At 41.5% G+C, this 18,391-nt stretch overlaps 1 protein-coding gene across 7 annotated transcripts in view; it reads left to right on the forward strand.

Annotated features, from left to right (window-relative positions):
• Window positions 1–18,391, forward strand: part of ZNF346 (zinc finger protein 346) — a 28,414-nt gene that overhangs the window by 5,207 nt on the left and 4,816 nt on the right. For 4 of the 7 annotated variants that reach the window (XM_084839376.1, XM_084839377.1, XM_084839382.1 and 1 more), the window contains exons 2-7: window positions 4,738–4,841; window positions 4,938–5,033; window positions 5,813–5,957; window positions 6,461–6,697; window positions 13,774–13,863; window positions 18,227–18,320. In XM_084839376.1, the coding sequence (XP_084695502.1) occupies window positions 4,738–4,841; window positions 4,938–5,033; window positions 5,813–5,957; window positions 6,461–6,697; window positions 13,774–13,863; window positions 18,227–18,320 (766 nt within the window). The remainder of the gene's footprint in view (window positions 1–4,737; window positions 4,842–4,937; window positions 5,034–5,812; window positions 5,958–6,460; window positions 6,698–13,773; window positions 13,864–18,226; window positions 18,321–18,391) is intronic. The other 3 variants (XM_084839379.1, XM_084839375.1, XM_084839380.1) reach the window with 1 other exon arrangement.

Consider the following 18,391-nt stretch of genomic DNA (forward strand, 5'->3'; position numbering starts at 1 on the left):
CTGTTCTCATAGTAACAATGCAAGTCTTATGCATAGACATTTTCGAGAAATGAAGGTGCTGATGAAATAATGGGAAGGCACAAAGAGAAACAAGGGCATGGAATTTGTGGGGCATCTAATGACCGTGTGGGTGTGTAGCAAGGATGGAGGGGAGAGAAAGAGCTGCTCAGGATGGATATCCTCACTCCTTAATCCAATGATGGGAAAGCTTTTTTTGGTCCGAGGGCCATATTGCCACCCAGAAACCTCTTGGGTGCTGTGAGCTGCTCCTTCAGGAGCCGCTGCTTCTAGTTCCTTGAAGCAGGGGCTCACAAGGAATATAGCTCTGCATGCCTTTCACCTTTCGCATCACGAAAGTTGAGGGGCACACAGAGCCTCTGGAAACCTTGCTTCAAGGAGCCTAGTGCACCTTGGAGGCAAGATTCCCCAGGAACCAGGTCCATATGCCCCTTGCCTTTCCCAGTGCAGCTACGGGGGGGGGGCTCAGCAAGGCCTTGGGGGGGTGTCTTGTGGACTGGTGTCCCCACTCTCCATAATCACTAAATGCCTAACCCTGAGGTTTCTAAATCTTCATCAGACATTGCTAGTTAGGATTGCCCAATTGCTGCCTGCAAATATACACTGTCCTTTTAAATTCCCTGAGATAGTCAGAGCGTTTCCCCTCCTCCCAAATGTGCAGCCCAGCAGGTACACCGGGTGATGGAACTTCGAGAACAACAGACAGGAGGAGCCAGAGCTGCCTCATTTGCTGCTTCACTAGGGAAGATAGTGCAAATACCTCGCTCGTAGCATTTACATTAAATTTAGCTGCATTGGTCATTATTCATGGAAAGGTGTGGTATATGTTTAACCAGTAAACAAACGAATTATGAACCTTATCATTCTTAGAACATCAAACTCTACATTAGGTGAAATTCCACTGTTGTACAGCACACTGGGGATGCACAGTATCGACAGCTCTCTTTGAAGCATCAGATTAGAGATACTAAGGTTGCAGTCCTGTGGTCCTTGGGAAGGTGTTCCAGAGGGAAGGGGTAGATTGAATCTCTCCCCCAAGGGTGGAGAGAGAAGCCTATCCTTGGAGGATGAGAGCCAACCTTAAATGCCCCCTCCCAGCCCCAGTGGAAACAGCTGAGGCCCTCGCCTCTTGAGCATCGGAGCACCAATGTTAATAGAAGCAAAAGGGGTGGATCAGAAGAAGCTTGGGATATACAGGATCCATGGCAGCCCTGGAGCTGACATGCATAATTTCCCTCCAGTTGGTTGCAATTGGGAGGGAAATAGTTCAAATAAAAAAGCCCAGACCAGGAAGAGAGGAATATGCTGCTTCCCCTTCCTTTCTGCCCTGCCCACATGAGCCTGGCAGGGCTTTGGCTGAAGCTGTTTATTTGCCTTCAGATCTCTCCACCACAGCTGATGGGATCTCTCTGTGAGATTGTTAAATTAGCTGATACAGACATTGGTTCCATGAAGGTATGGAGCTTTTGATGTTGGTCTTGCATACTTACAAACATATGCTTCCTTACATGCAGGCTTATTCATTTTTCCCCTACAAAGACCTATCTAATGCATTATGCTGGCCACACGCAGAATTTTTCCCCCTTTCACTATTTATCTTGTTATAGTTTTGTGGAAAAAGTTAATTTAGCATAGAAAAGGTGAAGCATTGCATTTTATAATTTTTTTAACACTCCCCCCCGCTCCCCCCCACTCCCGCAATCACTTTCGTTCTGTTGCTACCATGTCTAATTGTGACCCATTAGTAAAAATAAATGTGAGTCCAGTTGCATTTGAAGCAAAAATGGTTTGTGCTGTTTTCTGTGAACATACTCTTCAGGAATTAACTTCTCCCATAAACCGTTTTTTATGGCCACTTGAAAGTATTTCCAATGAGACTTGGTTTATCCTTTCGACCCAAATCTGTTACTCATATTTTCATTACATTATGATGGTGTTCAAGCCAGCTCATGCTATTATTGTACTTTTTCTGACAGCTGCGGTCACAAAAATAGCTAGTGGCTCACTGCACGTATTGTCCAATTCACACTAACCTGTTTTCTTGTGGTTGTGTGTATATGTATACAGTCAGATGGAGAAAGTCAGTAGTGTGACAACTTTGGCTGAGTTTATGCAGAATGTTCTGGTACGAGCAGTAGACACATAGCCTTGCAAATAGACACATGCTATACAAGAATAAGTTGGTTCCAATGTATGTATGAGAACTATATTCCTAAAAACCTTAACTAGTCTCTTGAATTACTAAAACTGAAATATGTGTTGATGGCACGCAATACAAATACTGCTTAGAAACAAGCCATAAGACTCAAAATGGGAGGTGAACCTCCCTTTGCAGGAGCAGAATGCTTCTCTAAAGAGTAGCGTGCTCCTACAGGCCAGATAACATCGGGGTCGGGCTTCAGATTTGATGTCATTGGGTCCTGCCTAAAGCACTGGCCAGAGCACCTCCATCCAGGACTTCACCCACAGAGCCTGCTTCACTCTGCCTAGGCTTTCCCCAACTATTTTCCAGTGCAAACATTTTTCAGAAAACCCAGATCACTGCCTGTTGCACTATTTTCAGGCAAACTGGACAGCCTCTTTGAAGCTCTATGTGAGGTCAACAAGATCCCCTCTCACTGCACCCTTTTCTTGGATCAGGGGATGTCCCAGGCTTTTCATTGATTTCAGAAAACAACCAGAGGCTTCACTGCTTTTCAAGCCTTAAGTAATAGGCCTAGCCTTCCTGGCAGACAATCCCTTTATCTACAATGACTACTTGGTAGCATAAATGCAGGGACTAGGTCCTGCAATAACCCCAGGTGTTTTATTTGTCCTTATCTCCATTTAGAAAACATTATTAAAAGACCTAATAACATCAGCCATATCATAAGAACTCATTCACCATCACCCTCCAATGTAATGTGCATTGTTACCTACCAACAGTGCCCTTCGGTCTACATAGGACAAATAGCTGTCATAGATAAGGGGGTTGTCTGTAAGCAAGCACAGGTATAGCTCCTAAGGCCAGTGAGAGAGAGAAGTATTGTACAGGATGGGCTAGAAATTATTGAGGATATGTTGGGAGTGTTTTAGCTGACTGTTTTAGGTGGTCTGTCACTCTTGCATATGGGCCTGATCTGTAGTAGGTTTTCCCTGGGTACTAGTCTGGCCTTGCCTGCCTGTTGTTGTTTTTTACTTCACTGCATGGATATTGTACTTCTCAAAATGCCTGAGTATTCTTGAACTAGTCATCACTTAAACTGCTCAGCTGATAAATTTCCATCTCTCGGGATACACATCTTATAAACTAAGTTGCAGTTCTTCAACAAAAAAACTTCAAAGGGAGATGAAATTGCAAAACTTGCCTTGTTAGCCAAGGCAAAATTTCTGGATGCTTGCCCCTCCCCTCGAGTGAAATCTTAGGCGTATCTATCCAAAAGTATGTCCCACAGGATTCCAGTCAACACTGTCATCAGAGGGCAATTACTATGGCAAATCTACTGCTATTATATATGGTCCTTTTTTTCTTACGTTGATTGGAGCTTTGCATAGGAACTTCACAGATAATGACAGAAAATGTCATACATGTCAAGTCTTTTTTGGCCCTACAGTTTTTTTCTCTAAATAAAGTGTGTTTTAATCCACAGTAAATCTGCTAGTCCTTTGATGGTTGCTCCATTCTGCTGTTCCTTACCACAAGTGAAACATAATTCAAATGAGATTTTCTGATGCACTTATTGGCAGTTTATGAAATACAATTTGTCATGTCAAATAGTGATTTGCTGGTGTTTAAAATGAATGCATATAATGTGTTTGAAGACAATTGCAAATTAATCACAGCTGAGAAGAATTTCCACCCACATATTTTTACTTTCCAGCTTGCTTCTTAATCAGTGTGCAAATATCACTTTCTTCCTTGTGAGATCATTGACCTAAGATATACATATGTGTACACACACCCACGCACACGCGTGCGTACGAGCTGCTGACCACAAAGTGACCCTTCTTTTCTTGACAGTATATGAGGCACTAGGTAGTTTTGGAGACAGAAAACAATGCCTGACACTCCATGTATCTCTTGCTGAGAGAGATCTTTTAGCCAGTTGAGTGTTTAGTTGAAGACTAATGAAAGCATTGGCATTGTATTTAAAATGGACATGGATCAATGCTAAGAATGAATCTTGAGCCTTTCTCTGTGCTGACTTAAGCTATGTTATTTATAAGGAAGATCATTAAATGAAGTGGTTTCAAATTGTTTTAGTCCACAATGGTCTCCTGGCATGTGAGCTAACAATATTCCTGCCTCTGCATGTTTCCGTATCATTGGCCTGTCCATTATTTTAGAAATGTGGAAGATGCCTAAATTATTCAGCCCTAAGGGAAAGTTTGTCCTGCAGCATATCAAGGAAACATTAGACATTTTTATTTTGTTATGTTACTATTGGATATCCCCCCCTGCAATTTTTTCTCTCATTTGAATGTGGATTAAGAATTAAATGATTGCAATGTATTTTCCGTGTCTTGACTCCCACTAGTATTTGCATTATTTGTCCCTGATGGGAAATTAGAATTGTCATTACAAAATTCTGAAGTCATGTATTTGCCAGAAGGCCTACATTTAACCAGTGTTTGAAGTTGTCCTCACCAACTATGTGATGCTGGCAAAGCCCCTGAGGATAGCTTGTCCTTGCCAAAGCTTCCTGACTTTTTAAATATCTCTGTGCTTGTTTTTTGCAGTGGATCGTCTGATTAAAGAGAACAGCCACATCTTTACGGATACCCAGTGTAAAGTGTGTAGTGCTGTGCTCATCTCTGAGTCCCAGAAGCTTGCTCATTATCAGGTACACTTCAGGCTACAGGCAGTTACTGAAACTATTGCTTTGAATATGTAGGATTCCTGGTATGCTTATGTTGCTCATCTGTTCTTTTTTCTCCAGAGTAAGAAACATGCAAACAAAGTTCGGCGGTACATGGCTATCCATGGTGAGGAGGAGCTCAGCCAGAGTAAGAAAATAAAGCTGGATACAAAGCAGGTAATGCCAGTCAGGTCAGAACTCCAGAAACAGCAAACTAATTGGTTGAATGCACTAGAAAGCTTGTGTAGCATTTTTTGGATTATGGGATAATGCATCAGAGGGATTTCTGGGATCACTCTTCCAAGAATAGTCCATGTGTTGTGCTACTAGAGCAAACATACATTTAAAGCAGGGGTACAGGGGTCACCTACAGCCCCCAGATGCAGGTTGTCTACTTCCCCACCCACACACACCAGATTCCTCTCCTGCTGCCACCTCCCCACCCCCCGATTAGCATTGTTGCTTTCACACCACTAATGGCTTTGCAGAAGCAGCTATATCCATTGGGTTTCCCAGGAGTGGGAAGCTAAAGTCTCCACTACCTCCCAGCAAACCAGAAGCAGACAGCATCACTGCTTCTGCACTGCTAATGGCGGTGCAGAAAGCACTGATCCCATTGGGGGTGTGGTAGAGGAGGTTTTAGCTTCCCTCTGCTGGCATCCCCTTGAAGCAGCCTCTAAACCTATACAAAGATTGTGTGTATGTGTGTGCCCGTGCTCAGGTGCAGTCCCCAGGCCCACTGCTGATGCCAAGTGCAGCCTTGAGGCCAAAAAGGTTATGTACCCCTGGTTTAAAGCTCATTAAATGTGTTCCTGTATAATGGAAATAAACCTGAGAAGCTGAGCAGAAGAAGATGGCAAATTCCAGTCAACTTCCTGAACTTGAGACATTTTATTGGTACGCGTTCTTCTGCCTCTTCAGACCCAGTAAATTTCTATGTTCCTTCTTGCAAATAGCCGAGCAGCAATGGAGAAGACAGGAACAAATGCTGTCCTATCTGTAACATGACCTTCTCTTCACCTGTTGTGGCTAACTCCCACTACCTAGGCAAGACTCACGCCAAGAATCTGAAGTTGAAGCAGCAGTCTCCTAAAGCAGAAGGTATGATTAGGAAGATGCAGATGTATTGTCTCCTTGTGTTGTGCTGAAAAGCCCTGGTCAGATTAGTTCAGGGCTCTTTGAGTTTCCATTGTACAAACACTAAACAGTGATCACTTTCTTGCTAGTATATGATAATGACAGTCATTGACTGAGATAAAGTATATTTTCCAGTTGAGAATTGGCATGCTGGTGTCATGCGTATTTTCGATTACCATGGTGGTGGTAACAAAACTCAAAGATGTAGCACAACAAATCCTACACCAAAAAAATCTTTCTTTGCTACCATAATCTTTCTGTCAGCTACACGTGTGTGTGTGTGTGCGTGCGCGCACACATACATACAGTGATGATGTTCCAATCTTTATTCAGAGTAAAGTTCTTCTAAGCACTATTTCTGACCTATTAAGGAGACTGTGGCTTGTTCTAGTTATGTGATGTTGTACCGTCAACTCTTTTGATTGCTTTTCCTCCAAGTTTTTGTATCTTCTGGATTGATTTTGCAGCAGCTGTACCTGCTCAGAAACAACCTGCTAACCCTCCTCCCACTACTATGTCCTCTAATGAAGAGAACCAAAACACTTCTGACCCAGACAAATTCTGCAATCTCTGCCATGCCACGTTCAATAATCCTCTGATGGCAAAGCAGCACTACGTAGGCAAGAAACATAAAAAGCAGGAAACCAAACTTAAGCTAATGGCACACTATGGGAGAACCCCTGAGGAGCCTGCTGCCTCAACAGGTGAGTGTTTCACCGCAAGGCTTCCAGAGTAAAGAGCAAGATTCGTTGTAAAGGTTTAAAAAGCCGCAAGTAACTTCCCATTTGAAGTGTTGTGCATGGAATCTGTATGCATGTCTGTCATATACAGTTGCAAATACTCCCCCCGCCCCAAATCTGTTGTTCTGTTTGTGTGGTAGGTATGTCACATGTATAGGGAGAAGGCTAGATTTAGTACCTACAGATGGTAGGGGTCAGAGACCCCTGAGGTAGGCAGGAAAATGATGATTTGGGGTGGGGAAGAACACTTCCAGCTCCTCACAAAAACCTAATTATTGGTAAGAATCTCCAGCTGCCCATGCATACTACAAAAGAATGGTGGGAGTTGAGGACAATGTGCAGGCCAAGGCCAGGGAACATCAAATCCTGGGGGAAGAGGGACTGCAAAACATGCCGAAAGTGGGGCAGAGTGGCTGGCTAAGCAAAAAGAGTATAATGAGTCTTCTGTTCATTCAGTCCGAGACATCATAGTCCATGCAAGCGAGAGTATATCTGCCTGGTTTTTCCTAAACTGTGAAAATGTGGGCATGTACATTTGCATTGTTTCAGTCATGACTGGGAGACGTCCAACACTAAGGAATGAAAGATTACTGAAAATTTCAATAGTATATAAGAGGGAAGAAGTAAAATCTATGCAAATTAGGAAATAAGAGAAGTTTAAAAATGCTGATGGAAACATTGTAAACCTAGGAAAAACAAAGTAATCCATGGGTAACTACTGTACTGTAGACACAATAACCAAGTTAGGACAGCAGCCACTTAATAACACGTAAGAAATACTTTGTAGAAACCAAACTTTGGGTGACTAGAATTACATGGACGGAACCTAAATTTTTTTTAAAAACTGTTCAAGTAAGGACAGCAACTGTTTAAAGTCACAAGAAATAAGGAAATGTGTAAAGGAAATCTGACTTTAAAAAAGCAATTGAAATGAAAATTTCAGGAGTAAGATGAATTTGACAAAAGGACACTTTACAGCACTGAACATTTATACGGTAACCTCAAGGAATGTAAAAGGAAGAAATGTTATTCTAAAAGAAGTCCATAGTAATACACAAGCAGTGTCAAAAGCTTAAAGAGATGTGTTTTTAGCACACAAAAAGACTAGAACTTCTTCCCAAAGCCAGTATTAAGAAGAGATGTTAAATTAGGAGAGTGACATAGGGGCTGTTTCCATAACAAAACAGCCCACTGTGGTTTATTTAACCTGCCGAGGCTGTGCCGGATGCAGGGCACCTGTGGCCACCATTTTGAATATGCAGCCACCCACATGTGGGTTGTCATGTCATGCTAACCTGGCAAGTGTGGATTATGTGAGGTTTGTTTAACCCTTGTATAACCCACGCTCACCAGTTTGCATGACACAACAACACCCGAGCAAGGGTTGTATATGTAACTTGGCGCCCATAGGCACTGCAGCTCATCATGGGTTAAATAATATATGATGTGCCATGATTTGTCATCCAAACCCAGTCACTTGGTTACATGATAGAAAAATTCAAGAGACTGAAGGAATGTATTGGGATCGATTGATTTAAATTAAGTTTCCTGTTTTGGCTTTCATATATTTCCAGAACAAACATACATACAAATTGGTTAATTAAATATACAGGGTTGAATCCAATGGTATCATTCCCCTGACAGATCTCATTTTATCCATGGAACTGGGAGGCAGGTAATTTCCCCTTCTCCCCATGGTTTCAGAGTCTGCTCCAGAAGGATGGAAACCATCCGGAACAGATTTCCAGGCAGTGCAGAGGAGAGAGGGAGAAAGTTATTTTGTGCTAGAGGATCTCCACCAGTGTAATGTTGGATTTAATCCATTTGTGTGCAACTAAATAGAGCATTTATGTAACCTAGGAACTTAAAACAAAACTTTTGGCCATGCATGCCTTTTGCTTTGCAGAATTATGTTTGTTTAGAGATGAGACAGTTTTCTGCTCGTGTCTCTGGATACACGTGCAAGGATACTATGCAAGTTTACCTCCTTGAAGGCTAGGGCAGTATTCCTAGACGCACTTACTTGGAACTAAGTGCCATTGAAATAAAATAGGATTTAATTCTGAATCAGCACACGCAGGATTGGGCTGTCGATATAAAGAACTTTACAGAGGCAAGGGCTGGTAGTCACTGGGCAAAACTGTATTTCCATGAGATGGAAAATAAATTTTATATTTTTAAAAACTTATTTAAAAAAACTAACCCACTCACAAATTCATACATGTGTAGAAAAGCATAGAATTGCAAGTTAAGACACCCAAGTGTTGCTTACATGGTACAGAAATAATTATGTTCTACAGCAGGGGTGGGCGCGCGCACACAGCCCCTACTGCCCCATTAGTTTGCAAACTAATTTTGACACTTTTAGGATTCTGTAGCTGCTATGGATGCCATTTTAAATTTATTTTTGTATAACTGTGGGGGTGGGGGGGCAGCCTATCTGGAGAGAAAATGGCCCCTGGACTTCTCGTAGTTGCCCATTCCTGTTCTGCAGTCTTGCATATTCTCCTCTCTATTTCAGCTGAGCTTCCATGTACCCATACTCCCCCTTGATCTTGAGCCCCAGTCCTCTTGCTCTGCAGGTGGGAGCATCCTAAAGTTCAGGATATTATGAGAGGCAGTTGCCACCTAGGTGTGTACTGGCCCTTTGATTGAAATTAGCCACCATTTATTTAAGTCACAGCACGCACGGGGCGCAATTTCCATAATTGCTGCCTGGATGCAACTTGTTGTGCTGTCTGAACCCAGGTGGTATGGCTTGTTGGAGGGGGAAACATCCCTCCAATAACACTGTAACAGCCCATCGATTATTTTGATCGTGCATACCGGCCCAGTGTTTTGCCTGTATGCTTTCACTTGGGCTAGTGAGAATAGCATACAAGTGACAAGCTATACGGGGAACACACACAGTCATTAGATAAAAGATGCAGAGAGGGACATAAGAAAGAGTGGATGAGTGTGGAGTAAGTATCTGTATCTGGTCACCACACCTCAGAAAGGATATTATATTGTAGAAAATGATCAGCTGGCTAGAGCAACTCCCCTATGAGGCAAGCTTAAATGCTTAAATAAGCTTAAATAAAATAAATAATAAATACATAAATAACTGCTTGGTGGCAGGCTAGTGAGAAGGGTCTCGGTTGATGACCCAGCGTGTGAGCAGGCTGGTACGGGAGAAGGTGATCCTTGAAGTAACATAAGTTGTTCTCCATGATGGATAAACTCGGAGCTCTGGGTTGTTGAGGGAAAAAGGACAGAAGGACAGTTAATGAAAGATGAGTACAGACGAGTAACCCAGGCTTGCAGGGACAGTGTTAGCGAAGCTACAGGTCAAAATGAACTGAGGCTGGCAAGGGATGCTTTGAGTAACAAAAAGGGGCTTTTGCAGGAATGTTCAAAGGTAGAGGAAAGAAATGACAGGACCGCTTTTCAATAACGATGGTGAAATGTTAATGGCATCATTGTTCTGACAGTGGATGCATCCTGTTTAACCCCTGTTTTCTGTCAAAATGGGAACTGTATGCAACCTCACATACGTAATGTAACTGGTTGGAATTACAATTTAAGATCATTTAGGTGTTGGTCAGGAAATACATTGCTATCTGAAATGAGTTCAAATCTTCAGGGCCAGAACTTCTGTCTACGTTCTCTGAGAAATCCTGGAGAATTGGTGTGGTTCCACAGCACTGGAGATGGGCAAATATCCCAGTTTTCAAAAGGGAAAGTGGAAGATCTGGGAAACTACAGGCCAGTCAGTCTGACTTTGACACAGGGGAAGATACCAGAACAGATTATAAAGGAGTGGGTTTATAAACATCTTGAAAATGCAGTGATTAATAGGAGTCTGCGTGGTTTTGTCAAATCCTGTAAGACTACTTTTGCCTCTCTTTTTAAAAAAAACAAAAACAAATCAGGTTACTAGCTTAGTGGATTGTGGGAGAGCTGTGGTTGTAATTTATTTTAATTGCAGCAGAGCATTTGTCAAAGTCCCCCATGATATTTTGGTTAGCACATTAGATAAATCCATAGGTACTGGATAAATGGTAGTACTATCAGGTGGATTCACCGCTGGTTGGAAAACTGTACTCTGAATACTCATCAGTGCTTCTTCATTAAATTGGAGGGAGGTTTCGAGGGGGGTGCCACAGGGCTCTCCCGTAGGCCCAATACTTTTCAAAAATTTTGTCAGTCACTTAGATGAGGTGCTGGAGGGAATCCTTATCAAATTTGCAGATGACAAAAAAAAACCAGAGTGATAGTTAAATAAAATAATAAAATTCAAGATGAACTTAGTAGAATTTTTAAAAACTGGACCAAATTTAACAAAATAAAATTCAGCAGAGACAAATGCAAAGTTTTCCATTGGAACCAGCAGGGTGGGGAATCAAATGCATGGGTATAGGATAGGGGATACCTGGATTAGAATGCAATTTTAGCCTTAGTTAGTAGAACCATAGTTTTAAAGTTTTGAAAAGTAGTAGTTCTAGTTTATTCTGGATTATTCAGACCTCATCTGGAGTACTGTGTCCAGGGCACTGCCTATTAAGAAGGATATAGACAAATTAGAATAGGTTCAGAGGAGGGCAGTGAAGATAACCAACAGTGTGGGAAACAAGCCCTGTGAGATTGAAGGAACTTGGTATATTAGCTTGGAAAAGGGAAGGCAGAGGGGGAATATGATAACCATTCTAATATCTGAAAGACTGTCACATAGAAGAGGGCAAAGCCATGTTCTCTGCTGTCCCAGAGGGCAAGGCTAAATTGAATGTGCTTACGTCAAAGGAGGGTGGTGCTAAATTGAACATTAGGAGAAATTTCTTGATGGTAAGTGTGGTTCAACAATAGAACCCATTACCTAGAGGGGTGATGGACACTCTTTCTCTCACTGGTGGTCTTCAAGCAGAGGCTGAACAGCCATCTGTTGGAGATGCTCTAGCTCTGGATTTCCTGCATGAAGCAGGGGGTTAGACTAGATGGCCTACAAGCTTTCTCCAGCTCTGTGATTCCATAATTTAACAAAAGAAAATATGTTATTTGTGGATCAGAGTTTGTGTACTAGTTTCAAAATGTAAATAGCTTAGAAAGAAAAGTAATAAAAAAGAAACATGGAAGAATTAAAGGGTAAGTCTTGATTAACAGTAAAAAAAATACTGTAAATGTATCTCAGTGAGCTCATTTGATTAACTGCATAGCACTGTAACTTGAACAACGTATGCTTTGCAGAACTGTGTATGAAAATTTTGGTTGGAAACAAAGAAAAGACTGGCATGCAAATCTTTGGACAAGAGTAAGAGTAGGAATATAGTGAATGGGAGCAGCAAACGTAACATACCAAGATGCTGTTTATATGCCAGGCAAATAGTAACAAAGTGCAGAGGGCATTGGGTGGGTCGTTGAACAAAAGAGTCAAGAGAATTGAAACACAAATAGAAAATTTGCCAAGCCAGAGAATAATCACAGCATATCTAAATACCCTGAGTGTGATTTTAATCATCTTCTGTGAAAACACACAGCCTGGTCCTATTCATGTTTATTTGGAAATAAGGTCTGTCATTTGCAACGGGACTTATTCCAAGGCAAGTGTGCATAGGATTGTAGCCTTAATTGTTTTACAGATCTGTGGTTTAAAAGTGTTTTGGAGTCTCTTTGTAGTATAAATGTTTTGTTGTTTTTAATAGCTAATCAGACTGTTTGCTTTCTGTTACATTTTGCAAAATTAGTTTATATTTCTTGTTTCTATTATCTAGGAACATGTTCTTTAGAAATGTACATAAACTCCAAAAGGCAATAAATTAAGGCTGTACTGAAATGGCCTCCCCAATTTTGGCACCCCATTTGCAGGTGGTGATATTGGTGGTAGGAGGGATGTAGAAGGTAAAGTGCGAAAGTCACTGATGGCTGGAGCAATTCTCTTGGTGGTTGCCTTTTCCCCAGAATCCCCTGTCAAATGCTGCATTATCACCTAGGGCCGGTTCTCAAGTCACGATAAGCCACCATAAGTTAATTCACCAAGGGCTCTGAGATGCATGCTGGCCACCATTTTGAATATGCAAGCCTTGGCAGGGGCACACCATGGCTTACTGTGAAGTGCAGACTGGCCCAAAGCATTTTAGGCTACTAGCACCATGCTAGCAGTGCTACCAGTGGTGAGGTTTGCCCCCCCCCCCACACACACACAGTGTTGTCCATCTCACCCACTGACATTTCCAAAGGTTTCACGTCCCCCCTTTTTGCTCCTTGACCCCACACATTTGCGAGTGAAGTTGTCAAATTCATCTCAGCCTGAACGTAACTTTAGATCTATTTGGAGCGGTGGAAAAGTTTGGTAAGTCAACAAGAACTTTTTAAAGGTTTATCTCCTTGCTTTAGTAAGAAATAAAAATTAAACAAAGAAAATAGATGTTGCACAATCCAGGCAAACTAAAAAAGGCATCACCCCCCCCCCCCCATAGAAGGGGGAAATTAAAACAGCACCATTCTTTTAAATACACACACACACGCAACACAGAATATGCAAAACAAAGATATGCATAGAGGTCAGGATGTACAGATTGTGTAAAATCCGCCTCGTCTGTGTTTCGTGGATTGCCGAGGCGCCTGTTGTTCCGTTGTCTGCTCACGGACGGATTCAGTTTTTTCACTTTGCAGAAAAATGCGCAAATAATTTTGTAAGAAGGTTCACAACAATGTACATAATTTACCTTAGTACATAATATTTAGCGTATTTTGCCCCATTCCATTCAACTTTTCCTGGGGCATATTTACCAGTCTCAGCAGAAATGTGTGTATTTTCCTGTGAATAAATATGTGTAAATTTCAGGAAAGTTTTAAAAAAATAAATAAATCTGAAAGTTCACAGACTCCACGTGGTCTGAGCGCGTCGATCTGCAGTGGATTCTGCAGGCTGAATTCTTAGAAATCCAAGCTCATTTTAGTCTGTCTCGAATTTCTCCAGCATCCCTACGTAGAGGATAAGTTGCATATCTAAATATATATATATATATATATTTAAAAATAATAATATCCTTTATTTAATATAGATCAAATCGAGGGGGAAACCCAGAACCAAAAACTTACTCAAGGACCAGGGAACTTATTAACCATGGAAGGAATGCACAAAAATACTGTTGGTAAGAATTTCAGGGAGAAAGAAAGTTAAAAAAAATTCAAACACACACTATGCTGTTTTCAACAAACAGGCAAAAGGATAAGATGTAAGCAGTGTTATAGGGCATGGAAGAAGAGGTGAAGAGAGAATCCCTAGGGACAGTGAAAGAATGAAAGAAAAAGCTAGTGATGGATAATCTCCAATTTGAAATTGCTTTGCCTGAAAGTGAGCTAGACATTAACATGAAAAACAAAATAACACAAAACATGGCTCATAGTTGGGTTTCTGGACTGAATTCAGAGCACTGCTTTTGACCTTGAAAGCCCTAAAAGATGTGGAACCAAGATACTTGAAGGACCACCTATCTTCATATAAGCCCCTCTAGTTCAGACCATCCAAGGCCCTACCTTAGGTTCCCCCACCTTCATGGGGTGGCATTTAGGGACTGGACTTTCTCCAGTGGAACCCCATCCTTGGAACTCCTCTTAAGGAGGCCCTCAATGGCATCTTCTTTCCTTTCCAAGACTGACTTTGGGAAAGTCTTCAAGGAAGATATATAGTTATATGTGTTCTGGGATGCTATTTTCTGATAGCTATAGCACTGGCTTGTTGCAATTATATCATAAGTTGTCTTCATTTTCTCTTACTGTTAGCTTCCTTAGAGGCCTGTTATTGGGCAGAAAGATGACAGAAATAAACATATATTAGAAATAAATATCTTATATGAAAATATACTTAATTTTTTTTAAAAAATTACTTGTATGCATGTTAATGCATTAGGTGTATAGAAGCACTAGTATGTTATTTTAAGTTTGAATCTTAAAGAATTTTAATAAAATGAAAATGTAAAAGACCTTTATTGAAATAACAAGTATCAGACGATATGAATTATATGCAAATATTAGTAAAAGTGCCTGAAATATAAAGTGTACATAAGTAAAAACAAAACATATAGCAATATCTTAACATCAGTAGATTGGGGCCAGAGAAGAGTAAGCGGAATTCCACAACCTGGCTTGCACATAACACTAACCTATGGGTTGTTGAAATCTGGGTTGTCATGATGTGTGAACCCAGCCAAGCTAACAAACCATGATTTGTTAACCACAAACAACCCATAAAGAGAACCTATGGTTTGCTGTTGGTTTGTAAACTCTGGGTTGTTTAAATAATGGGTTGTCATTACGTGTGAATCCAAAACCATTAGTTATTTTGCCAGTCTACAGAAGCGGCAGGCAAGAGTGGTTAAAAAACACAGCCACTCTGCATGCCAGTAAAGTCATCTAGAACATGGAGGGAGTGGATGAAGGAGGAGAGAAACAAGCAACCCAAGGACTGAAAAAACAAACAGTTCAATCATCTGCCAGACATACCCTGGGTTAGGCGACAAACCATGCATTAACTAAACCATAGCTTAGTGTTATGTGCAAACCAGATCCACTTGTGCAACAAGGCTTTTCTGACTCCTCCCCACTGCAGCTCCTGCAGGCACACATACCCAAGCAACTTTTAAGGGTCAAAGGATCTTCTGGAATAGCATGAGATGTGATTTTAAAAGATGAGATGGGATAGCCACACACAAGAACTGTAGGAGCACAGTACTCACAACTTTAAGCTTTTTCATGGATTCCCACTTGTAAATCCCTGTTTCAGAGTGGTGAAGGTTTATGTCTTGGCTGTTCCTAATTACTTGAGAATAAAAGCTGTCATACATTGTGCTTGTTGATGAGAAATGTGGTATAATAACCACAGATAAGTCGTGAGAAGAATGCTTAAGCTATGTGTGAATAGAGACAGTGATAGTTGGTGGACTCCCAACTCCTCAATGGAGGCTGAAATTTCAGAATAAAACAAAACACTAACTACAGATTACACTTACTCCTATGACATTTAGAAATTAATTAGTAGTAAGAATATCTCTGGGGGAGGGATGTGGACCCCCCCCCCATGTTGTACTCCATAACCTATGGAGTATAAGTTAGCCATTAGAAGGGATGGGGGCACACCTGGCATTGATGGCTGCAATTCTGTAATTTTATCATGTGGCTGCATTATGTTGTACAGAGCTACATCACACACTTCGGGGATGGGAGGTGCATTCATGTGCTATACCTGTATTGAATGGATGCCCATTTTGGCTCCCATGCTCCATACAGGGTAACATGATAGAATTGCACAACGTAGGTGGGTTTTTCAGCAGAGGATCTAGGGTTTTGCTAGTAAATACAACCTGTCTTTCATGACAAAATGATTACGATGTAACAGGTTTGTTGGGGCTTCTTGAACCCCTCTGTCCCTTGAATCTCTATTTCCTACTTACATGGATTCCAAAAGATCCTGCTACTGTGCAGAGAGTTGCTTTTTCCAACCATTGGTGAACAGATATTCCAGTAAAGGTGCAGTCCTATAGGATACCGCCTGGGTACTCATAAGCCTCCAAACTCGGGGGCTTACGAGTATCCAGTGCAGAGCAAGAGGTGCCTCACACCTATACAGGCGATTTCATCCATCTAGCGATTTCATCCCCTCCCCCTTTCACCCCCTATGAGTTTGCGTTTGCGAGCTCGTAGCAGCAGCAAACTCGGTTCTTTCTGCGCTGGATTCAAGTGGGAGGAGAGCATGGTTTCCTATGTCCAAGCTCGGAGCCAGGAAACCAAAATATCCAGTGTCTAGGGGGCATAGGATTGCTAAGTTACTTACAGTTTACTATGTTCTATAGTAGTTGAAGGCCACTGAGAAAGACAATTGGGGCTGCCACAGCAGGGGGAATGGCAGCTGCAGACAGAAAACCACAGGATCCCCAAGTGAGAATTTTGAGGTACTGGGTTGTCCCCTTCTACGTCTCTGAACCTCTTGATTCTAGAAGTGGCTGATCCTGTTTAATAATGAGCTGTTCTGAACCGTAGCTGAACATCATTTCTCTGAGCTAAGCAGATGTTTTAGACATCAGAATTCTCTCTAGTGTACAGTTGCCATTATAATATACCCATTCTTTATCCTCTCCTGTAGTGTGGCATCCCCTCCTCATGAATACTCTGGTGCATTTCTCGCCTCTTAAATTCCCCTCCCACTGACACTAATTCCCAGATGATCTAACAGACCTATGTCTTTTTACTGTGTTTTTACAAACTCCAATAAAAACTACACTGGAGAAAATCTACCAGTGCAGATTTTTATATTCAAAGCTTGACTATATTGCATAGCATTTTTTACATTGCAGCTTAAATAACTAAATGTGACCTGAAACAAATAAGTTGCAAAACATAATACTGCAGTTTAGAATACAGTGTGTTTGTGTCATGTTCCATTTAGTTAGTTTTTTAAAGTAATTTTTTGCTTTCCCTCTGGGGCAATTTATGGATCTGAGGAGACAAATATAAAAAATAGCATTGCAGTGAGAATCCTCTGGACTGCATGAAGAACACTGTTGGAGGCCAAACTATATGAGATGTGGGAGATCAGTGATTAGATCTTCCAATATTTCTATTTGTACTTTTTGGTAAAACGGGGAGTTCAGAATTTGAATGGAGCAGCCTCTCTGGGGAAAGGATGTGGAAACACCACCACCCCTCCTATTTTAACAAACACACACACAGCAATAGCAGCTGCTGTTTACCCTGCTAGAGGAATCATGCCTTTATGTTTTTCTAGTGAGGCAAACAGCAGCTCTTTAACATCTAAATATAAGTGGTGCAGGGAGAGTTAGACCCTAACATTAATGCTTCAATCAACTTTGGAGCCCCCTGCAGTTGCTGTAAAACAAAATAGGAATGCTAGGAGATCTGATCAGAGATCTTCCATGTCTTGTGTAAAACATACAAATGTGTTCTAGGGCAGGGGATAGGCAATGTGGTAACATGGGCACCAATGTACCACCAAACACCTTTCTTCGCACTTACCAAGTTGCCCAGTCCCCCACACTTTAAAAAAAATTGACACATTTTCTTACTGGCAGCTGAGATTGCTGTAAAATAGGTTTCCATTGGTCCTGAAAACTGTGGGTTCAAAGGAGTTCAGTGTGTTGGATTTCAGGTCCCACCTCTGCCTTATACTGTTTTTTGGGCATGTTACTTGTCCTTTGCTGCACCTCTGATGGCAGCCATTTTGTGGTGGTGCCAAGGACATTTTCTCAAATTGCCAAATGTCCCCACAGCCAAAAAAACGGTTGCCTACCCCCGTTCTAGGAAATGTTGATGAAGTCATGCTGATTGATTGGGACCTTTCAGCTGCAGTGACCAATGAGCTATATGGCATTGCTTAGAGCTCCTGGCATCATCTGTAGCATAGGCATCATGAATGTCACTGTGCATTGTTAACTGACATTCAGATTTGATTATTTACTTCCATGAATTCAGTTCTCATACTTGTTTAACACTGTCTTTCAGCTGGGAAGGGGTATCCCTGCGATGACTGCAATATAGTACTGAACTCAATAGAGCAGTACCAAGCTCACATCAGCGGCTTCAAACACAAGAACCAGTAAGTGTTAAAATGTTTTATTGTTTATAGTAGCTAAATTGTGTAACTTGCCATTAAATAGGAAGCTTTCT

The sequence above is a fragment of the Heloderma suspectum genome, chromosome 2, assembly GCF_057233095.1.
Source record: "Heloderma suspectum isolate Gila_16-S chromosome 2, 16-S_ref, whole genome shotgun sequence".
Taxonomy (NCBI): Eukaryota; Metazoa; Chordata; class Lepidosauria; order Squamata; family Helodermatidae; genus Heloderma; species Heloderma suspectum.